Here is a 22,916-nt window from a genome sequence, read left to right as displayed (position 1 = left end):
TCGCTGCAAAAACACAGTTTTAATAAGTATTTTTGGTCTAGTTTCTACTGCAAATATCTCAATACACTTGAAATAAGAGAAAACTAACTTCAGGAAGCTTATTTAATCAATTCCTTAATATTGATTAAAAAGAAAGTACTAGTTATAAGTGAAATAATCTGCAACTGGTACAACTTTTTCATTAATATTAAGGAATTATTTACTTAAAATAAGCTCCTATATCTTGCTGAAAAGTTGCCTGTAAGTAACATATTTGCACTAGAAGCTAGACAAAGAAAACTTTAAGATTTTGTGTTTTTGGAGTGTGCAGTGTGAAAGTGAACCTTTCCAGCTGAAAATTCAACAAATGTTTAAATTTTGGTCCCAATCAAACTGAACCAACCAGACTATCAGGAATGAAACAGCCTAAATCTAGCAGCCATTATGCTGTAAATTCATGAGAGGTGTGAATACTTCGAACCCTAATTATCCTGACCATAACTGTCGAACTTAAACCTCCTGCCTACTTCATGCAGGTCCAAGTCACGGCAGTCACAGCAGTACAGCTTGTCTCTAGAGTTTGAAGCTACTGCAGCGACCAGAACTGCCTCACTGAGACTTTTCTCCTCAAACGCGCCCCTGAGATCAGCTGTGATTAACTTTTAAGCCAGGATTTTTCTGCAGGCAAGGCAAATCAAACGCAGCATTGAACAGAATTACCCGCACCTGACAGATGGCGACGCGGTTCACGTTTTGGGTGAGCATGAGGCCCAGTGGTCATATAGTGCTATTTCCTGGCTTTAGACCAGCTTTTATCCTCGGCAACATTTTGTTTACTTAGAAAACCGATTTCTTTGACTGTTTACTCCTAGTTGAAATTATGCTGTAGCTTTATGCTGCTTTAAAAGTAGAAAGCGCTCCTTCTTATCTTGTTTTCATTTGATCAGACCTTTGGTTTGTTTATATTTAAGGCTGATGAAAAAGAAATCCGTTCAAAGCTCCACTCAAATCTGCATTTTTATCTCAGGGTCCACCTTTGCTCTGTTTTTTGCCGTTTTACCAATTAAAACAGCAACAGTTGCTCGTTTACACAACTGAGAATAATTTATTTAAAATTAAATGAGCAAAAATGTTGTTATAAAGTGTTTTGAGGTTGCGTCTTCCAGCTGAGTTTGGAGGCTTTTTTCACACAGGTTCACCATTAGATATCCACTCTGCAGCTTTGCTGAACTTCTTTGTCCTCACACACTTGCACTGAAGGACTCCCTTTACAATGCTGCTAGCTTTGAAGATCAGAGCGCCGCCGACTCCTCTGCTTCAAACGCTTGGGATGATATTAGCTTTTACTTTAACCAGTCCCCCTTAACAAGATCATCAGCCATGTCGCCTATCAAAAGCTCCACTCTTTATCAGTGAGTTTTCATTATTTTTTTAAGTCAGTCGTTGTTGTTTTTCTCCCCCTGAAGGAGATAATTGCCCTCCATCAAAGATGTCTGCCGGCAGGATCCTCGCGGAAAACTGGGCCCTAATTAAGACCGGAGCGCCGGAGCGGCAGGAGCTGTCAACCTGGAGTATGACTGCTGACCACCAGAATCCCTAATTGCCTCAGTTTTGATATTCACTCCCTCCTCTTCGTCCTCCTCCTCTCCTCGTCTTCATTAGCTCTCGGCTTACTTCCCACTCGGCTCTCCCTAATGACTGGTCAAACGTACATCCCAGACAAACAGCTCCAAACAAGCCCTGCTCCGCTGACTCTGCCCTGCAGCGTTCAACCTGCCGGAGTGTGTCAGCACAACGGGTTAAGGTCTGACTCTCGCCACTTTAAGCTCAAATACTCGGCTTACTGTAATATCTGCGGCTTCCCCAGCAGATGTTTGGATTTTACCCCTAATTGGTCGCTGATGTCGTTCCACCTCCCGCCTTTGGTAGCTTTTGTTTTCTACATTTATTCCCTCTCACTTTCTGCTCATCTTCTGTTATAAACTGCAAGAAAGGAAAGTTTTGCAATGAAAATATTTGTAGAGCAGTCTTAAGGTGCCGGCCCTGTTTAGTCCACCTTAATCGAACTGGTCCGATTGTCTAGAAAGTCCAGTTCATTTGGGGAGATGTGAATACACAATTGAACTCTGATGCGGACCGAAAAAACAAACTCTGGCTACAAACTCCGGTCTCGGTTCAGTTGAAGTGAATTCTGGTGCGGTTTGAATATGTGAACTCCAAGCGGACCGGAGACCGCTTCAAAAACAGTAAGTGGACTATAGCGCATGGTATTCTGGGTAAATAAAACCAAAACAAATGTGTTGATAGTAACATTTTATTACACAATGCGCTGTGAAAACACGACACCGCCACTTCAAAGGCATCGTAATCTTTCCGTTTGTGAACTTTTGACTTTGCAGAAAGTACCGTATTTTCCGCACTATAAGGCGCACCTAAAAACCTTCAATTTTCTCAAAAGCCGACAGTGCGCCTTATAATCCGGTGCGCCTTATATATGGACCAATATTGAGCCACAACAGGTCTCGCAACTACGGTAAGCAGCCGCCGACTTCATTTTCCCCCGTGGAAGAAGAAACGGGAAAGCAGACGCCGACTTTATTTTCCCCGTAGAGGAAGAAACGGAGGAAAGCAGACGCTAACTTCATTTCCCCCGTAGAAGAAGAAACGGGAAAGCAGACGCCAACTTCATTTTCCCCGTAGAAGAAGAAACGGGAAAGCAGACGCCAACTTCATTTTCCCCGTAGAAGAAGAAACGGGAAAGCAGACGCCGACTTCATTTCCCTGTAGAAGAAGAAACGGGAAAGCAGACGCCAACTTCATTTTCCCCGTAGAAGAAGAAACGGAAAAGCAGACGCCAACTTCATTTCCCCCGTAGAAGAAGAAACGGGAAAGCAGACGCCGACTTTATTTTCCCCGTAGAGGAAGAAACGGAGGAAAGCAGACGCCAACTTCATTTCCCTGTAGAAGAAGAAACGGGAAAGCAGACGCCAACTTCATTTTCCCCGTAGAAGAAGAAATGGGGGAAAGCAGACGCCGATGCAGCCAGCGGTGCAAGCTGGGTTTTGTGTAAAGACCCCAAAATGGCTCCTATTAAGAGACACGCTTACAACGCAGAGTTTAAGCTCAAGGCGATCAGTCACACAGTAGAACACGGGAATGGGCTCTTTGCACCTGCCGCGCTGACGTCACAACCGCAAGCGCAAATGCGGCTCTCTTTTTTTGCTTTGAGTTACCATGACAAGTAGAAAAGACAAAGTCTTATTTCAGACGCAAATAAAACAATACTATGAACATTGCTGTCTTCCTAATATAATGGGCTTTTAAGTTTTCATGGATTTCCAAACGATCCTGAATTAAGAAGACGGTGGCTTGTAAATATTCCTCGCTACCAGTTAAAGCTAACGCCGCACAGCAAAGTTTACAGCCTTCACGTCACTCCGGATCAGCTTCTTCAGCCTAAAGAAGAAGGTAAAGGAGCTTTCTGTGTTATTTCCATGGAATCACTTCTGTATTCAGCCTGAAAGAGTTTATGGGAACGAGAGAGCAGACCAGAGCCTGACAGCCGAGCTACTGATCCGCCTGTACAAACCGCTGTAAACACCGTCCTGCTTCACAAGAAGCATGCTAAACTAATAAAGCGAAATAACACGGAGACCTTAAGGAACACGGTTATATTTTTCTAAAAGCAACAACTTTGAACCTGAACTAGAACTCCAACACCAGAGCTAATGCTAAGCTATAGTTGTGCTTCAGAAGCAAAAAGCCTGAACCGTAAAATCCCCGTTACTTGGTCTCTGACACTAACGACAATAAACCACGTAATATACTTGAACATAAGGTAAAAACATTGTCCGTTAATGAATGATGAAAAATGTTTAGATACTTAGATAGCACATTTTTACAAGAAAAATGTCCGGCATAAGCTAAAGCTAATGTTAGCTACAAAGTTTAAAGAAAGTAAAACTCACCTTCGTATCTGTGTATAACGAGGCGAACATCTTAAAACCTTTCTCCAGATTATTGTCGGGGCTTCGGCTAGATGTACATCATTAAGCTGAGGTGCAAAGAGCCCATAGAGCAGCAGAGAGAGAATTTAACATGAACGAATCAATGGTGCTGAAGTGGAGGAAGCAACAGCTGTTCATTTTGGGAATGAACGAGTTTTCAGAACGCTGGTTTGTAATCTATTAATAAAGTTTGACTGACCTATCTGACTATTTTGTCGACATTCCCTTTATCGCAGTTCCATCTAATGGATGCATAACTAACCCCAGCCTCTACTGTAGCGTCTATTCTATGCGCCTTATAATGCGGTGCGCCTTATATATGAAAAAAGTTTTAAAATAGGCCATTCATTGAAGGTGCGCCTTATAATGCGGTGCGCCTTATAGTGCGGAAAATACGGTAATAAAAATGTCTCCCTGTTTTATTTATTTCTCTAAAAACGTTTTGTTTTTTATTTTGTATTGAGCTCGTAGATGTTAGAAACCACCTGAGGAGAGGGCAGAAAACAAAGCCTCCATTGATGAGCCTAAAGGTCAGCTCTGAGGAGGCTGGAAACACTTTTCTCCTCCGTTGCGTCTCAGGGCGATGCCAGACAGCCAGACGCTGTCTCCCGCTGGGAAGGATGATGATCGCTGCCTCTCAATGCTCACATTTGCAGGCCGGATCCTCCATCTCACATCCTCCAAGACCCAGCATCCTTTGCAAAGCCCTCGCTCGACAGCATTTACCCACATAAAATCAATAACACTCGAATGCTATTTCTCTGCTCTGAGGGGGAACGTCAGGCGAAATGTTTCACTGCAGTCAGAGCGTCTGTCCCTCCGGGGTCGGAGCGCAGACGAGCGGAGGGGGGACGGCGACTCGGCTGAGGAATTAAAGCTGATTTCATTCCCCCTGAAGACCCATGTGAGTTTTAACCACCAATTATTACCCGTGTTACCATTGGGCACCAGATGACTCCGACCATGAAGATAATCAGAGCTGCACACTCTTTTTTTTATTTTTTTTTTTATGTACAAATCACGCAGTGCTAATCTGTGATTCTACAATTTCTCCAAGGATTTTATTCCTCCCTGTTGTTTAATTACCAACTCCTATACTCAGAGTCTAAATGTCACTCAATAATGCCAGCAGTATGAGTCATAACAACCCGTATATTAAGCTACAAACCCGAGCTTTCAATGACCTTCAAGACTTTCCAAAGATCCAGACTCTTAAAGAAATCTTGGTTAGCAATAATGCTAGAAATAACTTTAATTTAACCTCATTTGCCACATTGAAATCAAAATATCTGGCCAATAGCAAACAGAAATATTCAGTTACAACATTTTGTCCCAATAAACATACAAATACACTCAAACCAAACATCTTAAATGCCTTCAGATGACATTAGTTTAAGCTCTGATTGCAAACTGCTCCATGAGTTTGGAGCAGAAAAGCAAAAAACTTCCGTTTCTGTTCTGACAAGAGGAACAGTAAAATTTAAATGTTTCTTTTCTTTGGACTGCTTTACTTTTTAAAGAAATCCAGCTTTTATTTTCAACAAAATGGAAACAAGAATGCAAGAAATCCTGGTTGGGTTAAAAATGGACGAGCATAAGATAATGATGTTCCACTTACTAACAGCGCAAACATGGACTAGCGCCAAATTTTAGCCGTTGTAGGATTTCTTTTTTGTGTTTGTTGTCTTTGTTGCTAGCACTAAAGGCGAATGTTTTTTGGTTGTATTTACCCAGAATTCTCTGCACTTTAGTCCACTTCCTGCTTTTGAAAGCGCTGTAGCTTTTCTAATTAAAAGTTATAAGCTAAGTTTGGTTTGTACCCTGTGACCGTTTTTAAAGTGAAATCAACTAAATAAAAGTGATATCAGGCTTCTTTGGTTTTTGACAACCAAAGAGGCGCATCGGTTGTTTTGACGTCCATCATGGCGGAGTGTGTCGCGTTCTGACATCACATGCAATGACCCAATAGGGCCCTGGCCTTTGTTGGCCCCCCCGTCTAGAACCGCCCCTGTTGGGCATTTTGTGTGTAAGCAGTGGCTATCGGGTTCTGTGATGTCAATACGCCTCTCTTTTTATGACTTTAGGTAAAACAAATGTAGCCAAAGGGTTACAGAAAAGGTAACACTTTGGACTGTGGTGTCCAAACAAACTTCATCAAAGTTCATCAAATTAAAAATGCAAAAATTATTATTATTTCAGTTTTACCTGCTCAACAATAAACTGTTTTTATGAAATATGTCTATTTTGTAAGCGCCTGGATGAGTTTCTCTAGATCTTGCTGAGTTATTAGTCCTGTGATCCTGGAAATGTTCTTCAGGTGATAGAAGGCCGACTTTGTAACCGTCTTTATGTGGCTCTGAATGTTCAGGTCAGAATTTCTGCTGTTTTTCAACTGATTGCTGCTTCTCCTTGTTTGGTTCTGGGGATGCAGAACAAAATCATTTAAAGGACCACAAATGGCCCCCGGGCCACACGTTGTGCACCCCTGACTAAGAAGGTCTGGCTGCTAAAGCTGGGACGTCTGCGATAAAACGAACATTTTCTATCGTGAACATCGTGTTTAATTCTGTTAATCGATAAACAGTCTCTGTCTTCATGTCGCCTTTATTGTTCCCAAAACACCAAACCTGCTCCGTCTCCATCTCACCGCCTCCTCAGGTGGTCTGGGCCGAGTTTCCTCTCGCTTCCATCTCCTTCTCTGTCTCTTAAGGTTAATCCATCCAGCTCAGAAAGCGGTCAGGAAGTCAGGTGGGAAGTCAGACAGTGATGGCTCCTGCGGCGCTGTGAAGGACAAGCCCAGAGGAAGCAGATAAGGGTTCAGATGCCAACAGAATAAAGAAACAGCAGACGGAGAGGAGGGGAGGCTGTCGGGGTCTCTGCTCCAGCAGCAGGATAAGATAAAAGATGTGGCTTCTTGTTGCTGGTCTGCATTTTGTTTTGGGGACTTTACGTCTTTATAGGCCGCAGCTGATGGATGGATTGGCTTTTAGTGAAACCAGGGCAGGAACACAGAGGGAGGGACAAGTGGGACAAGGTCACCCATCATCTGTCCCGGAAAACTTCACTCTACACTAACGGCTGGAGTAATGCTACATGACGCTGCGACGATATCTATACTTTTATTTTTAGTCTGTGAAACACAAAAAAGACCAAACTTCTCTGGTTTTAGGTCATCTACAATTATTTAAATTATTTCTATTTCCTAAATGCCAGAATTTTACTGAAAAACTTCTTCTACTTTTACTCCAATTATCTGTAAATACCACCTTTCATATTTGATTTTCCTCATCACAAATTCATTTATTTCTCCCAGAACTCATTGATTACAGTACTGCAAAAACACAAAATCTCACCAAGTATTTTTATCTAGTTTCCATTTCAAATATCTTAGTACACTTGAAATAAGACAAAACTAACTTACAATTATGTTTTCCTTGTTAGAAGTTAAATAATCAGCTAGTAAAATTTTGACTTTTTCATAAATATTAAGGAATTATTGAGTTAAAACAACTATCAATATCTTGCTGAAAGTTACTTTTGATTTTGTTTTTTCAAGTATTTGAATATTTGAATAAATATTCATAATTTCTAATCTACTAATATGGTCACAAAACATGTTCTTTAGTTATCCTTAAGTTATTTACTTATTTAATTTAAAAAAGGAATGTTGAAGAAGAGAAAACAATTAATAAAAATCAGAAAAGAACTGTCAAAATTTTTTAAAAAAAGTTTCCTCACCCACATATGTTAATTATAACATTATAACAAAAATTAATTAATTTTTGTTGTGACACCATTTGGTTATGTAGTTTGTTTTGTCCTAAATATATTTGTTTTAATGTGTGCTTCCTTTTTTTGGTGGTTTTTTTGTTTTGTTTAATTGATTATTTGTTATTTTGTAGATCAATACCTCTGTTTGATAGTCTACATGTTGTTTGTTTTGTGTGCACTAATTGGTTAATTAGTTACAAATAACATATATTTCTATTGAATTCCAATTGAAATAGTAAAAGGGGTTTAAGAAATGCAGTTTTTCATTCGGGTTTTATTATTCTTTGACTTATTTCTAAAGAAAAAAATAATTCAGACTCTTGTTGGCTACTTATATGCTAGTTTTTAATTAATTCTTTATGCTAAAAGTCTGAAAATGATCCCAATATCTTCCATTTCTTAGCTGTTAAGAGATGCTTTTGCTAAGAGATCAAGTAGTTAAAGCATTAAAGGTCTTAATGCAGTTTACCAAATGAAAAGCAAACAAAAAAAACAAGATGTTTTCTACATTTTGATGACTTAAGATCATAGGTGTTTGCTTTCTGCAGTGCTAGAAGATTTGAGGGAAATGCAACACATCCTTAAAGTTAAGGCAAACCCTTCATAGCAATGTGAAGTGGCGCCTCCAGGAGGAGGAGTGTCATTATCTAAGGCTACATGGAAAGGTTAAATATACTGGTGAATATATAGGGTTACTGATAAAGTAAAAACCTTTAACACTGCAGCCCTACAGCATTCACTGTTTGTGAAAAATACCATAAAAACCCTAAAATTTCTCTTAAATGTGACTCTTGACACATATGGGTTTAATATATGCAGGCGCTGAGTTAATTATTTATGTTTCATTAAAGGTCAGGATGCGGCTAAAATGTCCCTCCAGCACTAAAGTGAGGATGATGTTTGGTGTTTTCATCACCGTTTTTAAACTCCTGAGAGGCGTCACGTTCTGCTACTAGCACACAGCAAACAGTCAATGTTTGCAGCTTTCAGGTTTGTCTGGATACGAAGTCCATGTATGACCATTATGATTCCTTGAACAGGTTAGAACAGGTCTATACAAAACATGTTCATTACATTTTTTTGCACAAAATCATTCTTGGATTATGAGATTTTAGTTTGGTCAGTTCTGCTTATTTTGAGGCGTTTCAGATAATCTGCTGCTGGCCACGTCCAGCAAACTCAGCGTTTACACTCGCACATGAAGATGGCTGCAAAAAGATATGCGATTATACAATTATACATCTCTGAAAAGCATTAACAGAGCCTCCTGCACAACCAACAAGAACGCAGCAAGTGGTTTCTGGATGTTAAGTCAACAACAAAACACTTGTCTTTTCCAGCAGCCATTGTACAGCAGTAAAACCAGTTGACCAAACCTCGCTGGGGTTGCTACTTGATGGGCTGGGGTTGCTAGGTAACGCCTGTCAGTTGTGACTTAACAGTAACTCATTTTGAAACATGACGATTAGGAACCCGCAACCTTTTGCACATTAGCTAAAAAACACTATCTAACCAAAACCCACACACTGCTCTGTGCTGTCTTACAGCTTAGCTCTAAGCAGAGTTCTGCAACAATTTTTGATATTTTCACATTGACTTGAAGGTTTCTCATTCATCTTTAACAGTTTTCAAATACATGTTTAGCTTCTTTTTTCATGCTGTTTCTGCCTATTTCTCACATTTCTGACTTCAAATGTTTCTGCAGTTTTCACCAGAAACATTCAGCGTTCAGCATTCACTCTGCACTTTCACAGGAAATGCAGGGTTTTTTCTCGTATTTTACTTGTCATGATAACTGATGTGCCTCCCCTGTCACTTCTCTTCCTATGTGTATATATTTTTACTTATGTGTAAATGCCTGATTATGCAAATCACACACACATCTAACAACTAGATTCTTACCTGAAGCAGAGAAATGTCTGTATTGTTTCAAATTTATGTTGCTAATTGTTTGAATACACTTTAATCTGGTAAAAAAAAAAAAAAAAACATTATTATCAAGATAAAAATCAACTATGAATGGGCAGGACACTCTAAAAAGTGCTACTTTTAATGTACTTTTGTGAAAGTATAGATCATTGTAACTAATCTATGTTTTAAGGACAGGCTGGGTGTTTTTATAATAAAGTGCAGATCAGTTAATTGAATCAGTTTATCATCATGGTTCTGATTGGTTTGTAGGAATATTAAGAAAAATAACTATATTTCAAACCAAATTATGTATATAACATCTCCATCAGCAGAAGCAGCTTAATTTAAAATCCCTATTAAGTAGAAAATGTCCAATATGGACTTTCTGTAAGTTAGTTAAATAGAAGGACATTCGGATAAAAAAGTTAGACTCAAAACTTTCCCGGAAAGATTAATGAGGTTCGAAATGAGATTTAAAAAAAAATGTTCTGCCTTATAAATGTTAAATAAAAGAAAGAATGTGTATTTATTCTAGCTTGAAAAAGTTCTTGAACTAAAATCCTGTCAGATGTTCAAACAGGGAAACTGTTTACGCCGATAAACATCTAACAAGAGGCACAGGCTGAGAGATGCAGATGGAATCTGTTAAAATGCTTTTCACGCTTTTTATCATACAGTTTAATGTTGGATACTGATCTTAAAGTCAGAATATTGCTCAGATAAATGCAGGGTTGTTAAAATCTAAAATATATCTGTGAATAGCAGAGAGAGGATGGCGCGTGATAAGAATTAAACTAATGTGTGAGTGGATATCAGATGGATGTTTCAGGCTTTAGATTATTCTTTCCTGCAGAGGTTTAAAGTAGAGCAGCTCCACTACTTTTCGTTTTCCTGGATTTCTTCTCTCCCGTGTGGATTTTAACCTCCAGTAAGACAAAAGAAGCCAGCCGTAATCAGAATCCATTATTTAGGCCGGGGTTGCATTGATAATCACGGCTTTGATCAGGGAACAACCAGACACGGTTCATGGGGGGGAGAAAACTTTAAATGCAGCAGATCTTTTAATTATGAGCAAAGGTATTTTGCTCAGTAAGGAGGAACAAAGCCGGTGATATTGAATACATAAATGATAAATGTGTCTTGAATTATAAACCATTTATTGTATGAATTATTAAACAGAGCTGTTTTCATCAGGGGATTTTGAGAATAAATTCGATTTGAGTTGTACGTTCGGTTAAAAAGAGTGAGAGGGAATCTGGTTCTGGTTCTGACTAACCCGACTCGAAGGAGTTCTGTATCGACTTACAGCGCTTCACAAAAGTTTTAACACTCCCACTGTCTCCAAACAATGTGTAAAAGTGTTTTTGTTTGGATTTGATCAATTAAGTTAGTCATAAAAACACAGAAATACAAAGTCACTGGATACACCACACAGCCAACATGGCGATAAACTGAGGAAAAGTGCAGCATTTGTTTAAAAAAAAGTTTGTTATAACAAATAACGTTTGTTTTTAACAAATCAAAATCAGAGAAATTTAGTTTGGATTTCCACTGAGACGTTGGTTGTTGAACCAACTTTCACTGCAGTTACAGCTGCAAGATATTTGACTTATATCTGGACAAAACTGAAAACATTTTACATTTTCTTCACAACTGAACTGTTGGCTCTACTTAGGACTTTGACTAGGCCATTATTACACATCCTTTATGCTTTGAGTTTGGTTGTCCTGCTGGATTTGGATTTATTATCGTTTTTAGGATTAAGACGATGATTCCTTGTGCTTTAGTATTTAATATGCAAATAGTAAATGTTCTTCACAGACTTGACCAAGTCTGAGGACTCCAGAGCATTTTACATTACAGCCATTCATCCACTCATGTGGTAAACTATATTTGTCCAAATAACAGCCTAAGTGAAAGTAGAACTAGCACTTCAATATTAGGGAATTATTTACTTTAAACAAGTTTTTGTATCTTGCTGAAAAGTTACTTGTAAGTTGTCTTATTTCAATACAATAACTTGTATTGAAATAAGATATTTGCATTAGAAACTAGACCAAAAATACTTGGTAAGGTTTTGAGTTTTTGCAGTGAATGCAGGTGTAAACCAGGGTTATAGTAGTTTATCATTACAGTTTTATTTCGTTGTGACTTTGTTGGGCTAATTCAGTTAGTTTTAGCTTTTAGAACGAGTTACTTTTATTAGCTATTAGTAGTTAGATTATTTTAGTTTTACATTTTATTAGTTATATTAGTAACTAATAACTTTATTTAATTTTTGTGTGCAGAATTCAAAAACGTCAACATTTCTTATTGTGTTTACTTTATTTTCAACGGAAAATAATGATTTTAAAAAAATGGATTAAATTATTGTTGAACAACTGACAGTCTGGATTAAACTTTGCGCTGCCAAGAGGAATGTGGAGTGAAGACGTGAACTGGTTGTGTTTGGGAAATAAAATCAATTTCACATCAGTTCAAAAGGGTAATAAATAGATTCAGAAACACAAAAACGAGTATTTAATTTATAATTTCAGCATGTTTTAGTTAATTTTATACAAACACAATATAGTTCCGGTTACTTGTAGTTTTTCCCATTAATTACTGTTTTTATTCATTTCATTTAGCAAAAAGATTTTCCCTGTTTCAGTTTGCGTTACTTTGTTTGTTTTTGTGATGCACGCCACAGTTTTTCACCCAATCTTTTGACTACATCAAATCCTGTGGAGTTTGTAACCAAATGTAGACGTAGAGGTTTGAAAACGTTCGTACGGCTCTTTCCTTGCGGCTGAAATTCCTCCTCCACTCTCAGGCTGATCAAACCTCTCTGAAGAGACTGGAGCTGGACGAGGCAGTGATGCGGCTTTAATTCTCCCTGAAACAAAGGAGCCAGGAATGAGGTGTGCAGAGCCACTTAAAGGCTCTGGGGTAAAAATGGGATTTCTGACCTGCTGCAGTGATGTCACGGCGCGGCGCCCTGATTGACTGTCAAGAAGCCGGGAGGCGAGGGAGGGAAGGGCGCGAGGGAGGCGGCACGTCTGCTGCTGCCGGTGATGATGGAGACCACCAGGACCTCATTAGCTCCACGTTTCATCAAACATCACAGCAGCAGGGTCGCTCTCACTTCCTCCCCATGCCTCTTTCTCCTCTGCCCTTCTTTTCATTTCCTTTCTTTCATCACTTCTTTCTTACCTCTGCCTTCCTCTCAGGTTTCATTAACAACACGGGTCTGCTAATCTTCCCCCACGTCAAAGTCGGGGCATGAAAACGATAATGGCACATCCCCCGTATTGTACATCTGCTGGCGCCATAATCATTTGTTTTTGTTAATGCCAAGGAAATGGAAATTGGTGGAGGTGTAGGAATGTAAATAGCTGCCGAGTTTCTGGTAGGGTGATATTTCAGGGCACATTAAAAAGCTCCGGCTTGCATATAATTGCTTTTCAGGGTGGAGGTCTGAGCAGAAGCAGGAGGTGAAAGAAAACCACCCCCAGACATGTGCACTCATGCTAAGCAGAACCTGTGGTAGCCTCAAACATACCAACACAATGTAGAGCAGCTTGACATACATAAATAGGGCCGGCATAATGATTTATGTGCATGCAGAGGAGAGAAACAGGCCACACACTTTATGAAAATTTCATGTAAAAACATGCAAGACGGAATCGGAGGGAAAAAGTGGGTGTAAAAAGAACAAAGCGAGCAAAATGTCAAATTAGATCACATTCAAAATAAAAAACAAACTGTAAAACACTGATAATAAAACTATTCTTAAACAATGACGTGTTGCTTATAATAAAACGCTAATAGCTAAAGTAGCAACGGCTTTATATGACGGAGTATTAGGGACAAACTAAAAATAAATAAATAAAATTTAGGAGAAAAATTGTCATAATATACATTTTTTTTGTAAATATTATGAGTATTGTATTTATACTTTTTCTCATGCGACTTTATTGTTGTAATATAAAAAATTTTCTCTCATAACATTAGGACTTTATTCTGGTATAATTAGGACTTTATTCTCATATTATGATTGCATAATCTTAGTATTTTATTCTCAAAAGATTATGACTTTACTCTCACATAATTCTTTACAACTTTATTCTGGCAATATTTACACTTTATTCTAATAATCTAATGACTTAATTCTCATAATATTATGTCTTTATCCTCAGGCTAACTTTATTTTTGAAATATTATGACTTTACTATCATATTACAATTTTATTCTTGCAATATTTCGACTTCATTCTCCTAATATCACGACTCAGTTCTCATAATATTTTGGCTTAATTTGCGTAATATTATCTTTATTCTCTTTGTGAAACATTCTGACTTCATTCTCATATTATTTTAATTTTATTCTTGCAGTAGTTCAACTTTATTCTCCTAAAATCATGACTTAATTCTAATATTATTTCTTTATTCTCATACTAACTTTTTAAAAAAATATATTATCACTTTGTTCTCATTATTTTGTTGATTAATTTTTTATATTTTCCTTAGTGTGGTCCCAATGTGCCATTATAGCTTTAACACGTGTATAAACCAGAAATTCAAAGGTCATTCCAGGTAAAGGTTAATTTCCTTTTTGTTTAGGTCAAAGTCCAAATGTTCAAATGCAAACAGGAAGATTACAGACCAACTAAAAAGCAGCAGCTGCATCAGTAATTGGGCTGTGCAGACAGAACCACAGGTCCATTAATCAGGTGACTCAACCGGCAGCGAGCGGCTTTCACAATCTGAGGAACAGAGCGGCAATCAGCGGAAACTTTCTGCGACGCATCAGAGGGTGTGAAGGACATTTAGTTCTCTGAAACATAAAAGAATAAAACTCACTCTGCAGCCGAGACTCTATGAAAGACAATACACACAAAAAAATAATATTTGGTCTTAAAAAACCAAAAATTTCGTTTTTAAAATGACGACAACGACTTAAACACAGGAGTCTGTTTACGTGTGGTCATGTAATGTAACTTAGGATTAGCATGTTGCAGGTTTAAAGAAAAAACAGGAAATTTACAAGCTGAATGAGACGTGGAGTAGTGAAACAGAATCAGCAAAGAAATATGAAAAACTGGAGCTTAAATACTGAAGCAAATGAGAAAGGAACCAGGATGTGGAGGAGATGTGGAACAGCTGTGGCAGAATAAAGGGAGGTAAACTGAGGGAGAAAGACTAAACAACTCAAAACTAATTATTAAAATTATCTACAAACCCAGAGGAAAAGGCTAAAATGGATCTAAAAGAAATAAATGTGCAAAGAACAGAACACAAAAATAAACTAAGAAACTAAACACAAAGAAATGAACTTATATGGCAACACATTACGAGCAATAATAAACACAGAAAAATCATCTGAATATCGCACAACAGAGTACTAGAGCTGTACTATAAAAAAATTTAATTACAAGAATAAAATCATAATACTACTAGAATAAAATGTAAATAATATAGGAATAAAGTCATGGTATTACCAAAATAAATTAATTGTAAATTCATGTTTTTTATCTTTAAAGTGTGGCCTGAATACGCTGTTGTACAATTGAACATAAAAGAACAACAACCAAATTATCCAAACACAAACAGTTACACTTAATATTCTTAGATGTGCTAACCATCCGTCAGTGGTATCGTCCTTTTGTTGATCATGTGACTCGTGTGATGCGAAAAATAGTATTTTGCAAAATACACTATTTTTAATAACGCTGAAAAACCTCCTTGTTCTGCTGGGGGACTTCAACGCTCACGTGGGCAACGACAGTGAGACCTGGAGGGGCGTGGTTGGGAGGAACGGCCCACCCGACCTGAACTCGAGCGGTGTTCTGTTGCTGGACTTCTGTGCTCGCCATGGATTGTCCATAACGAACACCATGTTCAAGCATAAGGGTGTCCATATGTGCACTTGGCACTAGGACACCCTAGGCCGCAGTTCGATGATCGACTTTGTCATCGTTTCATCGGATCTGCGGCCGTATGTCTTGGACACTCGGGTGAAGAGAGGTGCGGAGCTGTCCACTGACCACTACCTGGTGGTGAGTTGGCTCCGGTGGCGGGGGCGAAAGCCGGTCAGACCTGGCAGGCCCAAACGTGTTGTGAGGGTCTGCTGGGAACGTCTGGCGGAATCCCCTGTGAGACGGAGCTTTAACTCCCATCTCCGGCAAAACTTCGAACACGTCCCGGGGGAGGTGGGGGACATGGAGTCTGAGTGGACCGTGTTCCGTGCCTCCATTGTCGAGGCGGCCGATCGGAGCTGTGGCCGCAATGTTGTCGGTGCCTGTCGCGGCGGCAACCCTCGAACCCGTTGGTGGACACCTTCGGTGAGGGATGCCGTCAGGCTGAAGAAGGAGTCCTATCGAGCCTTTTTGGCCTGTGGGACTCCGGAAGCAGCTGATGGGTACCGGCGGGCGAAGCGGCATGCGGCTCGGGCAGTTGCTGAGGCAAAAACTCGGGTGTGGGAGGAGTTTGGAGAGGCCATGGAGAAAGACTTCCGCACGGCTTCGAGGCGATTCTGGTCCACCATCCGGCGTCTCAGTAGGGGGAAGCGGTGCAGCACCAACACTGTTTATAGTGGGGATGGTGTGCTGCTGACCTCTACTCGGGACGTTGTGGGCCGGTGGGCAGAGTACTTCGAAGACCTCCTCAATCCCACCAACATGCCTTCCACTGAGGAAGCGGAGCCTGGGGACTCTGGGTTGGGCTCTCCAATCTCTGGGGGCGAGGTCGCCGAGGTGGTTAAAAAGCTCCTCGGTGGCAAGGCCCCGGGGGTGGATGAGATCCGCCCGGAGTTCCTTAAGGCTCTGGATGTTGTAGGGTTGTGTTGGTTGACGCGACTCTGCAATATCGCATGGACATCGGGGGCAGTTCCCCTGGATTGGCAGACTGGGGTGGTGGTCCCCCTGTTCAAAAAGGGGGACCGGAGGGTGTGCTCCAATTATAGAGGGGTCACACTCTTAAGCCTCCCTGGCAAGGTCTATTCAGGGGTCCTGGAGAGGAGGGTCCGTCGGATAGTCGAACCTCGGATTCAGGAAGAGCAGCGTGGTTTTCGTCCTGGTCGTGGAACACTGGACCAGCTCTACACCCTCAGCAGGGTCCTGGAGGGTGCATGGGAGTTCGCCCAACCAGTCTACATGTGTTTTGTGGACTTGGAGAAGGCGTTCGACCGTGTCCCTCGGGGAGCCCTGTGGGGGGTTCTCCGGGAGTATGGGGTACCGGGCCCTTTGATACGGGCTGTCAGGTCCCTGTATGACCGGTGTCAGAGTCTGGTCCGCATTGCCGGCAGTAAGTCGGGCTCGTTTCCGGTGAGAGTTGGACTCCGCCAGGGCTGCCCTTTGTCACCGATTCTGTTCATCACTTTCATGGACAGAATTTCTAGGCGCAGCCAAGGTGTTGAGGGGATCCGATTTGGTGGCCTCAGGATCTCATCTCTGCTTTTCGCAGACGATGTGGTCCTTTTGGCTTCATCAGATCGTGATCTGCAGCTCTCGCTGGATCGGTTCGCAGCCGAGTGTGAAGCGGCCGGGATGGGGATCAGTGCCTCCAAATCCGAGGCCATGGTCTTGAGCCGGAAAAGGGTAGAGTGCCTTCTCCGGGTCAGGGGGGGTGTCCTGCCCCAAGTGGAGGAGTTTAAGTATCTCGGGATCTTGTTCACGAATGGGGGAAGAAGGGAGCGGGAGATCGACAGGCGGATTGGCGCAGCGTCTGCTGTCAAGCGGGCGCTGTACCGGTCCGTCGTGGTGAAGAGAGAGCTGAGCCAAAAAGCGAAGCTCTCGATTTACCGGTCGATCTACGTTCCCACCCTCATCTATGGTCATGAGCTTTGGGTCATGACCGAAAGAACGAGATCGCGGATACAAGCGGCCGAAATGGGTTTTCTCCGTAGGGTGGCTGGGCTCTCCCTTAGAGATAGGGTGAGAAGCTCAGTCATCCGGGAGGGACTCAGAGTAGAGCCGCTGCTCCTTCACATCGAGAGGAGCCAGTTGAGGTGGCTTGGGCATCTGGTCAGGATGCCTCCTGGACGCCTCCCTGGTGAGGTGTTCCGGGCACGTCCCACCGGGAGGAGGCCCCGGGGAAGACCCAGGACACGCTGGAGAGACTATGTCTCTCGGCTGGCCTGGGAACGCCTCGGGATTCCCCCGGAGGAGCTGGAAGAAGTGGCTGGGGAGAGGGAAGTCTGGGCCTCCCTTCTGAAGCTGCTACCCCCGCGACCCGACCTCGGATAAGCGGAAGAAGATGGATGGATGGATGGATGGATGAAAAACCTCCTCATCCTACTGCAAAAACATTTCAATATAATAATTACGGTGCGATATCAATTTCACAGCAGGACTTCTTGGGTACAGAACGTTGTAGATTATGATGTTTTAAATGCCAGGTACTCGCACACCGTTGGTAAAATACAACTTTAGCCAGTTGAAACGACTTTCACCTCCTTATGTCCCATAAACTTTACAAATTTAGTGATAAAAAAGCCAAAGTCAACATGGAAAAATGTTTGTTCTGCCAACTATCATCACCGAAGGATTCAACAATAACGTCATGAATCCATGCTTCGTCATTGTTCAGCTGTAATTTATTAAAGCTTTGGAAAATGTTGACATAAATATAATACAGGCTTAATGATCATTATAATGTGTGTAATGTTTTTTAAAACATTACACACAACATCTGAAAAGAACATTTAAAAATAAATTGTAGCTGAATCTGGTACACAAAATATGCTAAATGTATTTTTGTTTGTGCTTTTCACTAAATAAATGTTTGTTGCAGTGTTTTTTCTTTATTCAAACTGTGCCGTCAAACATGTAATAATTTAAATTCAGCAGCGTGACTTTCCTGCGCTGGATGTTTTCTGTGTTGAAAACTGCTCTCTTCATATTTAAATCAGCACCAGGATGAGAAGGTTTTGGGGTAAACACACACATTCCTCCTCTGTGTGTGAGAGGCAGCGCGATTTAAGGTGAATCCTCTGTAAGACCCCGGGGCCTCCACCACTCGCAAAGCAATATGACAAGCTACATATGCCCTGGAGGCTGTGTCGCTATCTGTTTGTCAGCAAAGCATTTCTGCTTCAAACCGCAGCGAGGCAATTCGCCAAAGTTCTCCAAAGTGTTGTTTTTTTTTAATCTGCGTTCCTCACAAACTCACAACATGTTTAACTTACACAAAAACCAGTAAAAAGGGTGGATTTTTATTTGAAAGTAGAGAAAAAACTAAATAAAAACCCCATTTCTTTGATTTATTGTTTGAATATCATATGGAAGTTTGTTTATTGTTCTGAAGTTAAATTGAAATTTTTTGGATCATGTTGTACCTCACTACATACGGAAAATTTACGGTACGATTTTAAAAAAGCTAAACTTTAGAGATTGAAAGTGGCTTATATGCCAAGACTTTTGTAATTTAAAAACCTCCAAATGAACCAGAACCAGAGAACTGTTTGTCTGCTGGTCTCAGTTCTATGATGACCGCTTTAAGAAATCTTGTCTATAAATTTATTTGCAGAGTAAACAAGTCCGATAATGGAATCATTATAGAGGACGTATTATGCAAAACTTACATTTCGGACGTTTTTGTACTTTTATTTGGGTCTCAACTGCTTCTAAAAACAGTCGAAGCGTTTAAAAAAAACACTAACCATCTTGTTTTTAGCAGTAACTTAATGTTTTTTGTTGTTTTTTGTAAAATGAACCGTTTCAATAACCTTCCAAAGGTAACGTCACAAATCAGAAGGCACTGCACCGTTACCTAGCAAATCCAGCAAAGCCCTGCCCGTTACCTAGCAACCCCAGCAAAGCCCAGTCCGTTTCCTAGCAGCCCAAGCTCCAACTCCTTTGGTCAACTGGTTTAATCGCTGTGTTTTGTTGTTGACTTACCATCCAGAAACCACTTGCTGTATTCTTGTTGGTTGTGCAGGAGGCTCTACTTCTGCTTTTCAAAGATGTACCGTTATAGAATTGCACATCTGTTTGGAGCCATTTTTATGTGAAAGTGTAAACGTTGGATTTGGATTTAAAATGACAGAGGCCCAAAAACAGCTTTAAAAAGGCAGAACTGAAATCTGATTAAGAATGATTTTACGTAAAACAAAATGTAACAAACATGTTTCATATATCCCATAAATTCATCCGAAACTGTTGAAAGATTCATAATATGTCACTTCTGACTATATTCTTGTAAGATATGTATTTTGGAAACATCGGTATGACTGCCTCCTAAACGGTTAGGCGTTCTTGTTTTTTATGTATTGTTATCTTTCTTTTATTACTGATTGTCCTTTTATGTGATTTTATGAGTCTGTGATCAAACCTGCCTTTATATTTAAGGGAATTTCTCTTTTTTCCTGCAGCCTCTCAGGATGCACTGCCACACCTGCTCTCTGATCACCAGCTCCGGCCATCTCATCGGCGGACGCCGGGGAAAGGAGATCGACCGGGCCGAGTGCGTCATCCGCATGAACGACGCCCCCACCGCCGGCGCGTACGGCCAGGACGTCGGCCGCCGCACCTCCCTGCGAGTCATCGCCCACTCCAGCATGCAGCGGGTGCTGCGCAGCCGCCACGAGCTGCTCAACGCCAGCCAGGACACGGTGTTCATCTTCTGGGGCCCCAGCAACTACATGAGGCGGGACGGGAAGGGCCTGGTGTACAACAACCTGCGACTGATGAACCAGGTGCTGCCCAAGCTCAAGGTCTACATCATCTCCTGGCAGAAGATGCTGCAGTTTGACGAGTTGTTCAAGAAGGAGACGGGCAAGGACAGGTGAGTCTTTCACCGCAGTTAGTACATAGTTCTGGTGTGACGTCACGCTTCTGTGAACTTTGTATGTGACAGCCATCTTGGCAGGCAGTTGCTATGGAGTTGCTATGACAACAATGAACAAACCACAAGCTTAGAACTAGCTCTCGCCTCGTTCCTGTCTAACTTATAAATAATAAATAACTTATCTACTATAAATAATAAAAATGTCTAAAACCGTCGACATTTTCTGGAAAAAACTTCCAAATGTTTTGACTTTCAAAAGTAAAAAATTTTCAACTTTTGAAAACAGTAAGAATAACAAAACTGCACAGAACTACATACATTCTGCATTCATTTTTCTGATGGAAAAACCTACTCAGTTTGTAAATGTTTCGCCCAAAACTCCTCAAGTGGCAGTTTTAGCTTCACCTGGTTCAAAGTCTGAAAATGAAGAACCTTTAAGAACCTTTTGCTGTCAAATTGTTCATCAGTTTGTAGAAAAAAATAATAGCAGATCTGCACTGATGTTACATAAAATAGGATGGCCTTTGCTTTTCACATGCAGATGTTAGAAATATCTCTGGCTGCAGATGATCAAGCATCAAGCAAAGAAATGCTGTTATCTCACTATAGGTGAATTTATTTTTAAATAACCTATTGAATTATTTATTTGCATTTTGTAATGTATTTATAATATTGCATAAATAAGCTTAAATGTGTAAATGAAATATTTGCAGAATGCGACGGTTTTTTTTATCCAATTAATCTTCAGAATAATCAAATACTAAAATAATTGTTAGCAGCAGCACTAACGGAAATACTTATCTTCATTCAGCCAGCTGACTGGCAGTGCACAGAAGCAGTTTAGCAGCAGATAAAACCAGAGAAATGTCCGTTCACTCCGTAGTTTCTGTAGAATCTCAACTAAAAGATTTTAAATCTGCTTGTTTGTTGTCCAAACCAAAAATGGATCCAGCTACAGTTCATATAAAGTTGTAATAAATGAATATATTACTTTTGTTTTTCTCCTAATAAGTTAATTTCACTTGTGAAAGTAGATGGAGCAGCTTTGTAGGGTGTAATTAAGCCTTGTCCAGATGGCACTTAATTAATAGCAATTAAAGCGCTGGATGGGAGGAGCGATCGCCTTTAGCGAATGATTCGTTTTTTTATATGGTTGAATGCAAAGTGATGAAGTTCTTTCCTTGCAGCCAGAAGCTCCTCAGTTTTAATTTACATTTCCTTTAGGACTGAGTGTGTGTGCTTTGTTGTTTAAAGGACCTCCATGTAAACAACGGTCCAATTTAAAAACGACAGTCTAAAGCTTTACAAAACAGCTTTTGTATTCCTGAAACTAAAATCTTAATTATTTTCAGATTTTTTATTAATACAGGGTGGGCCATAAGTTTCCATACATAGTAGAATGTAAAATGTATATTTCTTTTATATTTCAGATACCCAAGAAGATGAATTTGACAAAAGAATTGAAATTATTATAGAATTGAAATTGATGGCTGGATCGGGAAGTACAAAACTTTAACAGAAAACATGGAACGAGCATCACACACGACACTGTGGCAAAACCTATTTGCAGGTTTTAGAAAACTGGAAATGTTGCAGATCAACCACGAAGTGGTGCAAGATGTGCAGTGATTACACATAGTCCCACAAAAAAAAAAACGGTTGTCCAATATAAAATGTTTATTCTTTCTATGTATGGAAACTTATGGCCAACCCCGTATTACTTTAGTCAGCATCACATACGTTAGTGCACCTATTACCAAAAACATCACCTGGATATTCAATATCTGGACGAGATTTCAAACAATTAAATTCACAAAACACTTCTGTTTTAATTTGGGTTTTTACAGTGAGATAACTGCAAACAGGGCTGGGCATGTATTGTGAAAATGTTGATTTTTATCCTCTTAATGACGTTTAAAAAATTAAACTGACATACTAAATATTATTTGTACTATTTTCTCCACTGTTTCTTCCACAAAACCATCAGTTAATATCAGTAAATTTGAAAAAAACAAAACAAAACTGGATTTCAAATGGGAATGTTTTTAAAAGCAGTATTTGTTTGCTGTGCCATTCATTAACAGTTACCTAAAAAATAAACAATAAATAGATTTTTGTTATTATTTCCATCATTATCATAACAGTGCCACCAAATATTGTGATAGTTATAAGTCCATATCGCTCACCCTTGCGTTTTCGCTGGGTTTTAATCGCTCAGTTTGTCCCATGATTCCACATTAATGAAATCTCAGCTGAAAATATCAATGTGCTTCTCTGATCATCATAGATCATCCTAAATGTTACACACTGGAACTTTTATAACTCTAATGCCATCATTTACGCCAGCTCATCTGCGCCCGCTGTGCAAGCTGCTGGTGTGCTGTGACCTGACTTATTCCTTCTCCAAACACATATTTATCTAACTATGAGCTTCAGGGATTACACGGTTGAATATGATCCAAATAGTCTCTTTTTTTCTCCC

General features: G+C 40.2%; 2 protein-coding genes across 2 annotated transcripts in view; one reads left to right on the top strand and one right to left on the bottom strand.

Annotated features, from left to right (window-relative positions):
* st6galnac5a (ST6 (alpha-N-acetyl-neuraminyl-2,3-beta-galactosyl-1,3)-N-acetylgalactosaminide alpha-2,6-sialyltransferase 5a) overlaps window positions 1-22,916 on the top strand; it is a 90,618-nt gene that overhangs the window by 46,702 nt on the left and 21,000 nt on the right. The window contains exon 4 of the mRNA XM_028020348.1: window positions 20,019-20,431. Within this exon, the coding sequence (XP_027876149.1) occupies window positions 20,019-20,431 (413 nt within the window). The remainder of the gene's footprint in view (window positions 1-20,018; window positions 20,432-22,916) is intronic.
* Window positions 6,403-22,916, bottom strand: part of pigk (phosphatidylinositol glycan anchor biosynthesis, class K) — an 88,414-nt gene continuing 71,900 nt past the window's right edge. Inside the window, exon 11 of the mRNA XM_028020347.1 lies at window positions 6,403-6,767. Coding sequence (XP_027876148.1) covers window positions 6,723-6,767 — 45 coding nt within the window. The 3' untranslated portion in view covers window positions 6,403-6,722. The remainder of the gene's footprint in view (window positions 6,768-22,916) is intronic.

The sequence above is a fragment of the Xiphophorus couchianus genome, chromosome 6 (genome assembly GCF_001444195.1).
Source record: "Xiphophorus couchianus chromosome 6, X_couchianus-1.0, whole genome shotgun sequence".
NCBI classification, from domain to species: Eukaryota; Metazoa; Chordata; class Actinopteri; order Cyprinodontiformes; family Poeciliidae; genus Xiphophorus; species Xiphophorus couchianus.
Note: the sequence above shows the minus strand (reverse complement) of the source record. Positions and strands in the feature narration are given on the sequence as shown.